This window comes from Leptinotarsa decemlineata, unplaced genomic scaffold (assembly GCF_025532065.1).
Source record: "Leptinotarsa decemlineata unplaced genomic scaffold, Ldec_3_MD MMD2_tig00000505_RagTag_RagTag, whole genome shotgun sequence".
In the NCBI taxonomy this organism is placed as follows: domain Eukaryota; kingdom Metazoa; phylum Arthropoda; class Insecta; order Coleoptera; family Chrysomelidae; genus Leptinotarsa; species Leptinotarsa decemlineata.
Window position 1 is genome coordinate 13,494,784 of NW_027412549.1, and position 14,764 is coordinate 13,509,547.

Below are 14,764 nucleotides of genomic sequence, written 5' to 3' on the forward strand. Positions count from 1 at the left end.
GGGCCACCAGCTACGCAGACATATGTGAGCACACAGGAAAAATTAGCAAATTGATCTTTCATTGTGGCTGTTACAAAATGCTGCACTTCTGATGATATTATAGAAAGTATCTATCAGAAAGAGGTGACACTAAGGATGATGAAACATCTGAAAGTGGTTGAGAGGCCCTTTCTACTAGCTTAGTAGTCATCACGAAAATATTCAAAACAAGCATAATATGCATGTAAAAAGAATTTATGTTTTTGCGTGCATCATCACTTTTTCATCACAGATTTATTATGACAGAGTTTTCGTATAATTCTAATTTTGTATATGTCAGACTACCGAAAGCCATGTCGAAATAGGTGTTATACAAAACAAAGGACGGAATAACTCAACGAAGAATAGAACGGACAATAAATCACTATCAACATGGATGTAAATGAAAAGAAAACCGACGGAGAGGCGAATACATATATGTAGAGAACCTAATTCAGATCACAGATAAGAAGCAATAGGTCTCTATCACACGAAAAGCACAAGACTTTTTTGTACAACACAATAGTTCGAACAGATTTTTTATGATAGATATATACTCATTCATGAATCGGTTGAAGGACATAATTGTGGGAAATTAAAAAGGTCCCTGAACTGTCATGGACGTTCATAAAAAGGAAAAAAAAAGAATCTTCAGGAGGTCAGTTATACATATGAAAATCAAATAAAAATCCATTGAAAAATTTCATGATGAAAAACAATGACAATTCATCATCAAATTAACATCATCATAATAACATCATCAAATTAACAAATATTGATCTATAAATAATAATAGTAATGTGTGTATAAGTAAATTTGAAGTGTAGCAAACGTTTTCGAAAATATTATTATTGTATTAATAGTTATGAAGTACTTCAATGATTGGTTCATCTACTTCCTTTATAATTATAAGAGTGTGGGAATCAAAATAAATATGAGTATCTTTCATAGCATCATCGATCATTCGAAAATCTCTGTCATTTCGGCTATATTTTTTCATCCATAACTCACTCTTTCTGCGTTTCGAGCAAATTCCAATTGGTCATATGCAAGTAATATAAAATAGTTCATTTTAATTTTTTTCTTAATCTATTTTGATACCAGATCAATGTAAATGGGTGCACATGACTATATACTTTATAAATTTCAAATAGTTCATAATTGAAAACTTAAAAATTACGAGACAGCTTCAAATTAGGTAAAACGCAACGAGATTGGTAGGATCTAAGGATGACGTCAAAGTCCATGCCAACAACATTAATTTACATGCTGTTCTGTATTGTTTCTGTATTCTATCAATGTTTGTCCGTCTAATTAGAGTTTTGCAAGCAATTATTTGGCTATTATCATTTTATCATTACTGTGAACGTTCCAGAAAATAAATACGATGACTGAAGCCGGATTTGTCATGGCACAATCTGACAATTTGCTGAGAATAGATGTCTTCATGATGACAAGTTTTTTCGCAAATCATCCCGATTTCACTTCAGCTGAGATTAGAGGTGTCAAAGCTGCAAGGTACTTGAATAATTATTGTGTATAAGTGCCTTTAATTTCAGCTTTTCGTTCAGTTTTCTAGTTATTTGCTTACTAACATTGAGAAAGTGTACATAACCTCAAATAATGTAGTGAAAAATTTGCAGCAAACATATGTGTAGTGAAAGCTCGTATTACTCCCGAACATAATGTGAAATAGAAGTGTTACTCTGTAACAGCAGTATGTGATGAAGCTGAACAGAGAATTGTCTCTGCAGAATGTAAAGATTGCGCAGCATATATAGGTACATATAATTGATTGGTAAAGTATTATTTAGAGGGCACGAATGAGTATTAACACAAGTTGCAACTTACACATTTTGTTTCAAAAAAATAAGAGTCTGATTTCAAAATGTGATCATGTTTTATCCAGAAAATATGATTATTATATATATTTTTAATTTTTAGGTGGATGTAAGCATGCAACAGCTTTTATAGCTTGGCTACACAGGCGTAGCAAAGACCCTCCCTCTACTAGTATCGACTGTTACTGGAAGAAGTCCAAATTATCCACGATAGGTACAACCCTAAAGTATATAAGAGCTAAAGAGTTAGGTAGTAGTTCAAAAGCCAAACCTGCTCCATCTGCCAATACTCGAAGCCTTCTGCCAACTCTAATAAACCATAGCAAAAGCATCGGTCACATGGAAAGTTAACTCATGAAATACTACAAGGAAAAAAGCAGAGTAGAAAAATTATCCATTCATCATTTAGTAAATACAGTACCAAATAAACCGGCTAACACCACAGAGTTCATCAACTATTGCAGGAGTATGATGGACACATCATTTTGCAATGAAGCTAATCCAGTTATAATTGATCAGAATGATTGTCCGCTGTGGCATGAGCTACGGTATGCTAGGATTACTGCTTCGAAGATGCATGAAGCAGCACACTGCAAAGTTTTCGAAGGCACTTTATGTGAAAGTATAATGGGAGCAATTGAATTAAAGGACACAGAGGCGATGAAAAGAGGGCTTTTGCTAGAGGAAAAAGTATTGAAAGAAGTCGAAAAAAAATGAAACTAAAAAATAATGGGTGTGGTTTGATCTTAAACCCTATTTATCCCGTATTTGGTGCATCCCCTGGTGGTGAGAGTATTGATTACAGTATTGAAATCAAATGTCCATCATCTGAGAAAACCATGAGTAGATGTTATATCCTCAAAATATATGGGTCAGGTCCAAATGCAGATGTATTTTTCCAAAAAAAAAGTGGTTTTTCTGTGTTGCACATCATGATTTTGAAATATCAAAGGAAATAGACATTTATATTGTAAATTATGATGAGAACTATTGTGCAAATATTTTGGAAAAAAACATGCTCTTCTGGAGTAATGTTATTTTTCCTATTATATGTAAAAATATCAAATAAATCATAGTATGAGGAGCAAGTTGAAATTTTAGTTGTCAGTTAGCCAAGTTACTTGAAACCTATATTCATTCTATTTGGAGTTTGTACATTGAAAATAAGGTACCTTCAGAGTGTGCCACACCAATATGAATAAAAATAAAACACTTTAAAATTTCATTTATTTTTTTATTAAAACGTTTTGCATATTGATTATGCCACATGCTATTACTATTACTTCATCTACTATCGGAACTAAGCTGTGATGTACACATGCATGAAGAAACAACATATGAAATTCTCTCAACCTGTTTATTACACGCTCTACATGAATTCTTAATGCTGCTATTCTTTTGGACTGCTTCACCTCATGTTTTGTACTTGCTGTAGACTTGAACACTGAAGGAGGCCGAATGAGGGTACATTTTTTATTTTTTATCAAATGAGACAAGTCTTTGAAGCCTCTGTCTGCCATAACAGCTGTGTTTGGAGGTAAACATTCTAGATAGCCACAATTTTCTTCTATAATGATGTCAGAAGCCCTACCACCATATCCTTCTGAAATAAAAATGACTAACCCATCTGATGTACAAGAAATGAGGTATTTCAGAGTATCACATTTTTTATATTGTGACCATGACAGAGACTGGTGGATTGCATTGGACGGTTTTTCAATTTCTATTTCTAAGCAATCAATAATTAAAACAATTTTAGAATACTGTGCTCTAAAAGCGGTAGGTAAATTTTTAATTATGTCAGATGGTTCTGCTAGAACAATTACTGTTTTCTAAAATATTCTACTTATAGTGCCCTGTGTATAGCCAAATTATATAGCTAATATGTCAAATGATTTATTTAACTTTATTTTCTTGAAGGTTATTGAAATGTCAATAGTGTGAACTGGGATATTATCATTTAATAGTTTTATCAAATGATAACTGTCTTTAGGCAGCCCTAACATCATTTTGGGCTCTTTTTCCACAGCGGTCAATGTTGCACTACGCATTACATTTTGAAATTGTCTGTCCTTGTTATCTTGAGACCAACTCGCTTCGGAAGAAGTAGTTTCTTGTTCATACTCACTAGAAATGGATGAAGATTGCGATGTAATAGATAAATCGTCTGTTGGTTTTGTATCTGGGAATAACTTCCTTTTCATACCGGCAATCTGGGCGGTTTTAATAGGTGAAGTTGATGTGTTTTTAACTGGTACTAGAAACGGTGATAATGCTACATTTTTGTCTTAGGACCAACAGTGACACCTTTACTTCTATATCTTATTGTCGTTGGCTTCATTGTGTTAACTTGAACGGTTTTGTCACAAGCAAGGCTCTTATTTTCTGTTGAGAAAACGTCGTGTGAAGATGAACTACCACCAGCTTCACAATAATTTATTTCTTTGGTGATTGTTTTATCTGCTGTATCCACAGGGCCTACACATAAATTAGTTTATTCCATTACTTCTCTGGGAGCAGCTTCTGATAGAGTCTCTTGAAGCAACCTAAGTCTTTGTCTTTTGAGAGCAGCCTTTCTCACAGGTTTTGGCCTATTTACTTTCTGACACTGAAATTTGTAGGGCACAATACCTTTACGTAGACGTAATGTAACAGGTACCCCTTGTTGTTTATTCATTATTTGGTACTGAATGAAGTTCTCTGTATCCATTTCTACCTGAAAATGAAGAATAACAGCAGTCAGAAAGGTTTTATATTCGAGAATTGAATATGTTTATTAGTGTTTTAGACTATGACACTAAATATAAATATACCTATGTAAATATGAAAATACTTACATCAAAGTGATCTTCACAACAGTATAAGCAGCTCGTTGCAGACAGTTTCGGGTTCTTAAATTCGTCCCTTTTTATAGCTTTACACCACTTTAATCGAATGTTTGCATTTCTTGGCACAAGAAAAAATACTTTTTGAGGAGCAGTTTTCGTTGTATTGTTGCAATTTGGAACTATGCAGTACTTATAAACTGATTTTCCACTAAATAATACAATATAGAATCAACTATGTTTACTTCTCTGTGCTTTGGATCGCTTTGTTGACATGTACTTTGACGTGACATATTCCCGCCAAATGGTCGACCGTTTGAATTGTCAATATTTGGTATACATTTTATAAATTTTTTTCTGAGTAATTATTCATGTTTTTGGCATCTATCTCATGTTTTCAATATTTGTATGCATTATATAACCGATTAGAACAATTATAAAAAAATATGCATGTGAATCATTGATGATTCAATTACTTTTTCACGATATTCAGAAGTTCCGTTAAATTCACATAATGAAAGGTACTGGTTTGAAATGATCTATTGATAACATAACATGAATCACTTCTATAATCTCCATAACAATACCATTATGTTCCTTTTTGAAAAACTAACATTCTTATAATCACCTAGATTCTGCCTGAAGCTGACGCATATATACGCAAAGAATAGATGGCGAAGCAAGTTACATGCACCAATTAGAAGTAAGAAACAAGATATATCCGCCAGTTATTCATATTTTCTTGTTAAAAATATCAATTGGTTACCAAAGAAAAAAAAATCAGTATTAATGACACCAACTTAGCTTGTATAATCGAAATTTTAAAAGGTAACTTTAAAGCGTAACTTTAGATGTTGCGTCAATTTGAACTAATTCATTATTGACAATGAGGTACTTGAAAAAATTTTGAATGAAATGTCACTGTATTTCATATACTATTCTTTGATATACAGAAAACGTTGTTCTATCACGACTGAAATTTGAATCGCGTTCCATAAAAACTTTGGTAACAGAAGGAAATGAAGAGTTCACAACAATAACTATCAAGGGAATTCAAAAGCCATTCGTTAGATGTAAAATAACCTTCATAAACTTTTTCACACATCGTAAAACGCATTAAACTTTGATTTTATGGTGTCATACAATTTTATTAAATTGCAGTGGTGTACAAAATAGAGGGTTGCCGTGGAAACATATCATCACAAGACTACCAATTGACAAGAAATTGATCAAACTTCAGTTATTCAAATGGTGCATTAGGGAAATGGTTTCCTAATGGAACAGGCCCTATTATTACCGATAATCTAAAGAAAATGGATTTGATCTTTTATTCTATGAAAATTTCAAATCACTGTTATTGTACACCTACATAAATTTGTGAAGGGGAAGGGCGGAGGTTGTAGTAGGTATACATTGGATTTTTCCGCAACGATTCAAATTTCCTGATACGTCCCATATAAGAAAAGACTACTATTTCTCATAGCGAAATTATTATTCAAATGGGGTGAATGATTACATGTTCATTCAGGGAGTGAACTGTATTTTGAATTTTCGACTTGGCATATACTCCAATAGGGAAAATTGTTTTTTTATAGTCTTCTAGTGAACTGAGACAGATTACATGAATCTCGGATAAATTTTTTTGCAAACTGAATCTATTTACGAAAGTGACAAAACATAAGTATCACAGGAATATTCTTGAGGCGTTCTGGGAGCGGTGCCTGTGCGAAAGTAGAGATTCACATTGGATTTGAATCGCTGGAGATTGAATCCATATGGAAGAACGTTCTCAGGAAGTTTATTTCATATAAACGCAGTTCTCCAAAAGAAAGAGTTCTTGAACACTGAAGTTCGAGGTGAACTGTGTTGAACCTCAAAAGGATGAGCAGCCAATGACCGTCGCGAATTTTCGATATAATAATGATAATAAATGAATTTATTGTCACAGCAGAAATAACATGATACAAAACAGAGAAAAAATACAAATTTGTTAATACGATACAAGATTAAACAGGGTTCATTCTTCTTCCTACAACTTACAGAAAACAAAGATGAAAAAGATAAAAAACGAAAACAAAAACGGGCCTTAATTGTAATTGTGATAGCAGGTATAACATTTTATTCAAATAAAGAGGAAAGATGACGCGGATATCGATACAAACATTAGAATACTACAATTATTTTAGCTATAGCCTACAATAGCCAATGTGTCGTAGAAGATATTTGTGTATTATTGTTTGTTCGCCTATCATACATTTTTAGCCACCTGACATTTTTGAGTGTATAGGAAATCGGTTCTCTTTTCTTGATACGAAAATCTCAAACGAGAGTTTTGAACTCGTTGAATTCGTTGTTGCTCATTTCTCTTCAGAAATGGTTGAAATTAGATAGTATCAACGAAATACATATTAGTAATCTGGTTTTTAGACTCAAGACATGTCTATGAGGGTATAATACATTCATTTTCCCAAATGCTCTTTGAATTGATATTGAAGTATATTTTTTTAATTTGAGTCTATTATCGATAAAAACTCCCAGATTTTCAACCTGATTTACGACCAGTAAAACAGTGTCATCAATTTTCATGATCAGATCAGTTTCGACCTTATGACTTTCTGGAATTATCAACTTTCAGGTCATGTTTCTTCGATACATTAACGAATTGATATAAATCCTCAATAATAATATTTTCGCTATGCTGTACAGAGTCAGGGTTAAAAAATAATACAGCTGTGTATTATCGGCATACATAAGATATTTGAGTTTTTTGAAACAGGTTGTCAGATGGAATGTGTAAATTATGTAGAGGATAGATCCAAGAATTGAATCCTGTGGGACACATAAGAAAGTTTTCTTGAAATCTGATATGTGGTTCTCTACTCTAAAAATTGGTTGTCTATGTGAAGGATATGAATCAAAAAATTTCAAAGTGCTATGAGAAAGTCCATTATAAAGTTATATAGATCGAAATAGTCGATGATTCAAGGTATCAAAAGCTTTGTTGAAGTCGACCAATATTAGAACAGTAATTTCGTCTTCATTCGATGCTGTGACGATATTATGTAATATGATCATTATGTTCATTAAAGCTGTAGCACAGCTATAGTTTGGTCTGAAACCAGATTGCATAATTGGAATTACATTATTGTTGTGAAGGTGGTTTCTCAATTGTTGAGCAATAGCCTTATCCAGAATTTTAGAAAAATGTGAAGGGAGACTCATAGGACGCAAGTATTTGAATTCCTTAGGTTCTTTGATTTTGGGTATTGGTACCACATACTTGGGAAAACTATTTTCCCCAAACAAGAGTTTATAATATGTGAACTAACGGATACTATAGATGGACAGCAAAAGTTCAAAAGGAAATTGTCAAGATCATCTGTTTCTTTTGATTTTTGACTTGAAGGTTAACAATTCATTTTTGGTGATCAATGTCAATTCAAGAAGTGACGTGATGGAATCATTCGCATTATTACTGTAAAATTGTTCCAGATTTGGGTCAACCTATTACCCGAACCATAGATCTTTAGAGTTATCATAACTATCATTACAGGCGATGGTTTCGAGATAAGCCACTCGCTCGATGGAAGATTTAGTGAAGTTTCTAAGAGTTTTGTAATAATTCCAATATTCAGCTTGTTTTTCTGAATTTATTTCTTGCTTTAACTCTTATTTTCATTATAAGCTTCGTATTGTCTGTTATCTATGGTTTGTGACATATGGTGCATGATTATTGAACATCATGTGGATTTGAAAACAAAAAAAAATTTTTTTTTTCAATGTTTTCTGAAAAATACGTGGGATCGCAGCGTATTGATTCTAACTCATTTGTAAAATGAACATAGTTGAAATTTTTAAAGTTTCGGAGAGTCCGCGTAACAAGGTTGTGTTTCACAATTTCAGGCGCATGACAATGAACTAGAAAATGATCAGAAACATGATGAGAGTCCATTGTGCCACAATTAGACCAACTAAATTTAACGTAAACGATAAAGTAGTCCAACAGAGAACATGATGATTGTGTTACTCTTGTTGGCGAATTTATAGTTTGTTTCAATTCGTGAGTATCTGAAATGTATTTGAAATGGATATAGTATCTATCTGTAATGTCTAACCTGTTAATATTGAAATCTCACATGCAAATTATATTGTCTGAATGCGGCGCGACTATGATTAGGCTCTCTTCAAGGTAATTTATGAAGTCAGAAATATTTGTGTTCGGAGGCCTATAAACAGGGTGTAACTAAATAAGTGTAACACATTTGGGGAGGTGATTCCTCATCGGAAAAAAGATAGGATCTTTCATATAAAGAAACTTCATTGGACCATCCCTTGTTAAGATACAGCCCCTTAAAAGGGGGACATAAAATTTGTATAACAATTTTTTTCACAAGCACTGAAAAAGTTACATTAACCTGACGTTTTGTACTACCAAAAAAACACTTAGCCAGCAATTTATTTGGTTTACCCCATGGTTGTGAGGGGTGGAAAACGCAACCCCTAAAATTTATTTCCAATGTAACTTTTAGTCTTATTATTTGTTCACCATTTGAAAATTTATTTCCGATAGCCTATTTCATTCTTAACAAAAAATGTCTCTTGGGTTTTTTGCCAAAAATAAACCAGTTCGCAGCAAAATATTATTTTAGGAACAACTACAGAGATACATCGTCATAAATGCGAACTGGATTTATTGTTATTCTGTAGTTAGTACCTGCATTAAACGATTAAAGGGTAATAAACAAAACTAATTTATTATTAACAAAACACACAACATGTACAAATCAAAGTAAATACTCAATATGTCTTCCTTCAGACATTACGCATGCGTATTCGCTCAAATATTCCTGGAGTCTCTCTGATTACCCTGCACGCATAGATGATGCGGTTTCTTAAGTTCTCTACATCGCGAACAGGAGTACGATAAATCAAATGCTGTAAATGACCCCAAATAGAGAAATCGAGACGATTGAGATCCGGGGATCGAGCGGGCCAGTTTTGTGGTCCTCCTCGACCTATCCACTGATTTGCATATGTTTGGACCGGACTGCCGTATAGTTATAGTTAACATGGAGCATTCACCAGCATCCTAAGGAGTTCGTTTTGCAGTCTTTCCAAAATGGAAAGAGTTGACGGGCGGTTTGTCCCCAGGCGCCTGTAGCAAAAATTACGACAGGCTTGAACATCGTATTGTATAGTAGAATCTCATTTTTAAGATTGAGCTTTGAGTTCCTGTTAATCAGAGGATAGAGTTTTGCCATCGTCGACTGCACTTTGTTCTCGATATAATCAATGTGATTTGCCCAGGTGAGTGGGCGATCTACCCACAGACCTGGGTACTTAACTCGCGTTTGCCATTCGATCTCCCTGCATGAAATCGTGACCCTTGTGTCTAAAGAAACATTACTTCTCCCCAAGTCTATCGCCTGGGTTTTATCTGGACTCACCCGAATCTTCCAGTCAAGGTACCAGCGTTCGAGGTCATCCAACGCGCGTTGCATGCAGACGACCGCTAACGCTCGACCTATGGAAGAAGGGAGGAGAGCCGTATCATCAGCGTAAAGGGAAACCTTCACGTGATCGAACTTCGGAAGGTCGCTCACGTGAAGGCTATACAATAGTGGAGACAGCACAGCTCCTTGAGGAACTCCAGCCTAAGTTTCCCTGATGGGAAACAGGGTTCCTTCAACTCGGACCTGAAATGTTCTGCCTTTCAGGAAGGACATAATCCATCGGATCAGGCCCCGAGGCCCTCAGTTCTTCGTCTGAAGCTGAACGGATCACGTCGTCATCATTTTCCCCAAAGATGCACCGAACCCGGTGTTCCAGCCGGATATCACGGTCAATATCATCATCCCGATCAACGTTAAGTCGAAACTGACTCTCCATTGTGTCTGCAAGGGCAAACGCCTTCTCGGCGGGGAGTAGCAGATGCCGCGCTGTCCGTGAAGAGGAGAGGAAGCGGTTTTCCTCTTCTCAAGCCTGCTGATGACTCGCCAGAGCTCATCATCCCCAGGTTCGAGCGATTCCAAACACTCGATCCACTTCTCGTTTCTGTAGTCAGTGATGGCCTGTTTAACCTGATTGGTCATCCTGCTAGCCACAACCTTGTCTCCAGGGTAGAGAGTCCGCTAATAAACTTGTATGAGGTTCTTTATCCTGGGAGGAACCTCATTGTAGCTTCGCAGAGGACACTCTGTCCTGGTTGTGGCTGCGCGGAAAGCGTTGTTCACAGACAATTCGACGTCCACCACCGCCGCGTCGAGACCGTTGCGAGTTTGAAGCATCTCACGGTCTATGCGTGTTTCCACTAGGTGAGCCTTGAAGGCTTCCCAATTCGTGGATGATCTCATGCGATAATCTTGGGGAGGAGGATCATCACCCAGCATCAGGAGGACTGAATTATGATCTGAGTCAAGTTCTGACAAAGTGTACATTTCGCAGGACATGGAGACGTTCCTGAGCAGTGCGATATCAAACATGTCAGGTCTATTATCCCCACGATAAAACGTAGGCTCATCTGGACCTATCACTCGAAATTCATGCCTGTCAGCATGCACATGGAGCGTACGTCTGTTCGCATTGGTGAGTCTTCTCCACAGATTGTTCTTGGCGTTGAAGTCACCAGCAGCAATTGTGGGGATATTTGTCGACATCAGCAGTTCATCCACTGACTCTGGGAGTAGACGATTCCGCGGAGGGTTGTAAACTGAGTTTATTCTATGATGACCTCTTCTCAGTTGGAGTTCAACGCTCATGGCTTCCGGACGAGGACTAGAGGGAGCCGCGGTCGGCGGACGTGTTACCGCTCTTGGCCGCACCTGCGTAGCTCATTCCCAGATGCTCCGACAGGGCGCCTTAAAGGTGTGGGTGCGTTTCGGAAGGCATTTGCAGCTTCTTTGATCCTCCTGCGAACCTTTGGGAACTCAGGACAACCACAGCAGTTATTGCATTTTGGAGGATCTGCTCGCGGTTTCTTGCACTCACCTGATAGGTATCTGCCGGCGCACTTGACGCATATGGGAATAGCTAGGCAGTTCCTTTGGCTATGCCCAAACCGCTGACATCGGTGACACTGCCCTACCGGTGTATTCTGGTGTTGGGACTCAACTTCAATTTTGATATTAAGGAGGTCCCCTTTTTCCACCAAGGCGCCCTCAATGTCAGCGATCTCCAGGTGTTCCCGGACCACACTGAAGACGGCTCTAATTTGCCTATCTTCAGGAAGGGTATACATGAGATGAGGGATTTTCTTCCTCACCAATAATTTGGACATACTCCTGTAGTCCTCGATCGAAGAAGGCTGAACTTTAATGCCGTCAGCCAGGTTCACTGCTTTCGTATAGTTGATCTTGTGAAAGGTAGCCAACTTCGTGAATTGAACCTACTTGTTTTTTTGGCGAACGACAATTGGGGGAATGCGAGTTTTCTTGATGTTTTGGAGAATCTCAGGACGCGGATGGAGGGGAGAGCAAGCTCAATGTTCCGTGGGATTTCCAACCTGGTAAATTTCGTTGTTTTGAGTAGTTTGATTTTTTGGGCCACCCTGTATGGTGAAGATTGATTTTTTTCTGTATCAGAGACACCGCTCTGGGGGTATCTTTGGAGAAAACTTCCCTTGGCGGACGATCAAGAAGCTCCCTGACCCCTGGTAGGTGGCCAGAAAGCTCCCAATCGCCGACCCGGGAATGCCTCTTAGCAGCTCTGATGGGCTCAGGTCCAGACAGTCAAGTAAAAGGCCTATGAAGCCAATCACTTCACCCCTGTCCCTGGCCATCAGGCCGTCTAGCAGTTCCTTCATACCGCTGTCAAAAGTCTCACACCCTTTGTTGTCCCAAAGGTAGGTGATGGTAAAATGAACAGTTCCGTGAAATGATATATCTGAACGCACTCACCAGAAGTCCGGGCGGTTCTTGCACACTATAACCAGCGCACTCACACAAGAGATTAACTACTGGTGAACGGCTGATCATCCATCAGAAACAATCGTTTATATGGAAATAACTTGGAAAATATCATTGTGAAAATTAATCTGTTTGTCAGTTTGATAGCTAACGTCAGATAGTGAACAATAACTATTTGAAGATTATAATAGTGGTCTACTAGATTGAAGTGTTCATTCATTTCGAACCTTCGTAAAAGTTTGGTGCTTCCGTCAGAGGTTGAGTCATGTTTGAGGATCATCATTGTTATGATTAGATTGACTGGTGCCTGAGCTATAACAGTCAGTTTGATGAAATGATTGAATTCTTCTAATATTTTGGACGTTGGGATAACGATCGAGGGGTTATTTTTCGGAGTGATCCGAATTCCCAGGAGAAGACTGGATTTTTCTCTTTTTATTTTCTTTGCTGACCGACTCAGAATCCGAATTAGAGATACAAATTGTAAACATTTTTTCGTTTTCAGCAGTAGGTACGTTGCAATTCTTCATATGTATAGTCTATACCCATCTATAGATGTTATATCATAGGCTTTGAATCAACTGATAAGTTCTTTGGTCCCAGCAAAAATATGCAAATATTGAGATTATGGTTCTCTTATCAATCACTTTCAGACGAAATTGGCTTTTGGGTACTCACAGTTTACTGGTTAATAAATGAATTTGTTTCAAAATGCACTTTACACCGACTATATAACTCGGCAGAAATATTTTATTTTGTACTGCAATTACAATAAATTGACAATGTTTATTAAAGAGATAACTATCACCCTACACCGTCGTTCACGTTTATGTACTGCTCTTAGTGGAATCAAATGTGCCAAGTCATTCGAACACTTTCCAAAAAAGTGTCTATAGAAGAAAGACAAATCTCCAACCTTTCTTCGACGTTCCGAACTATCGAAGGTTGCAACTGATATTCATGTCTCCAACCAGGCGGATGGTTCTTTTCTGGATGTAATCCAGCAGTTTCAGAGTATGCTTAGCGGCGGAACTCTATACATGAGAGTAATATAGCTACAGGAATTCTATCACATTCGTTATGTCAAAACAGGTACAAATTTGAGCAGGTTCATTCTAACGATTTTACTACTTCAGGGCCAGTTTACACTGAATGCGGACAAAGGTTCGCGCCTCTTCTTTGCCAGACGTCCATTCTTTGTGAATTGGGCCTTAGACCTTCAAAGCCCACTTCAGACCACCCCTACTTCTCCACTTTTGCCGTCATTCAGTTGACCAATCAGAAGATAATGCGCGTAAAACGGGAAATTCGAATCAGTAGATGAACAAGGTTGGTTCTGGCGCATTTCAAGGTCGTGCGTCGTTGGTTAATGTTTCAGAGAGACAAGTGAGTGGAAGAGAGAAACGAGTGACGCAATCGATGAAGAGAAGGATGGAATGAGTATCGGAGAGATTGAAAGAACGTGAGCCTCCTTGTGACCTCGTCTCACCTCTCAGGCTTTCTCAGGGCTCCACCTCTGAGCCCCCTTGTCGCGCACCAGTCACGTGGTCCTAGTGGTCATCGGCAGCTGAGGGAAATTAAATTAAAATAATTACCCTCTAGAGACCTGAACCCAGGTCATCGGCGTAGTAGGCTTTGTCCTCAGCCTCGACACCAATGTGAGATGCTGAAAATGAATGCGAACTAATGATATTTATGGCGGTTGTTTTGTCGTCTGTCATCGACGTTCCAGAGTGATGAATGAAAACAGAGAAGAATGGACTGAGTATTGGAGAAATTCAAAGAGCGCGGTTGGATTATGAAAATAATAGATGTAGATGAAAATATTGGAAGGGCGAAAGTGTTATATTAATATTGATGAATAAAGAATCAGATTAAAGGAAAAAATATGGCGGCAATGTAACGAACATTCAGTGGAGTATACAGGGTGCGTCAGAATACATCATTCGAGAAAAATTAACATGACTGTTCAACATTTCAAATTGCGATCCCTCGATGTGTAAAAAGTGTCTCGAAAGAAATGGGGGCAATGTTACAAACATTGAGTCGAGTATACAGGGTGCGTCAAAATACATAATAATAATGATAGTCTTTATCACCTAACAGTTGAAAACCAATTACAGGGTTAACTGAGTATATTGAAAAGTAATATAGGTGCTTATAACTACAAAGTTAC

General features: G+C 37.3%; 2 protein-coding genes across 2 annotated transcripts in view; both read right to left on the minus strand.

Annotated features, from left to right (window-relative positions):
* The window catches only part of sif (guanine nucleotide exchange factor still life), a 653,408-nt gene that overhangs the window by 490,253 nt on the left and 148,391 nt on the right, over positions 1-14,764 (minus strand).
* LOC141481871 (uncharacterized) lies at positions 1,234-10,776 on the minus strand. The gene is made up of 4 exons (XM_074174207.1): positions 10,567-10,776; positions 4,697-4,909; positions 4,356-4,575; positions 1,234-3,672 (listed from the first exon to the last, which is right to left on the minus strand). Exons 1-4 carry the CDS (start codon positions 10,774-10,776, stop codon positions 3,086-3,088), a joined length of 1,230 nt encoding a protein of 409 aa, XP_074030308.1. The 3' UTR covers positions 1,234-3,085.

What these genes read in the sequence shown, in the direction of transcription:
- LOC141481871 (XM_074174207.1), bottom strand. Translation starts at nt 10,776, where the DNA reads ATGACCAATCAGGTTAAACAGGCCATCACTGACTACAGAAACGAGAAG. An exon ending in CCTTGCAGACACAATGGAGA is followed by an intron (nt 4,910 to 10,566) that starts GTCAGTTTCGAC and finishes AGTTGATTCTAT; the next exon opens with ATTGTATTATTTAGTGGAAA. An exon ending in GTTGTGAAGATCACTTTGAT is followed by an intron (nt 4,576 to 4,696) that starts GTAAGTATTTTC and finishes CTTCATTTTCAG; the next exon opens with GTAGAAATGGATACAGAGAA.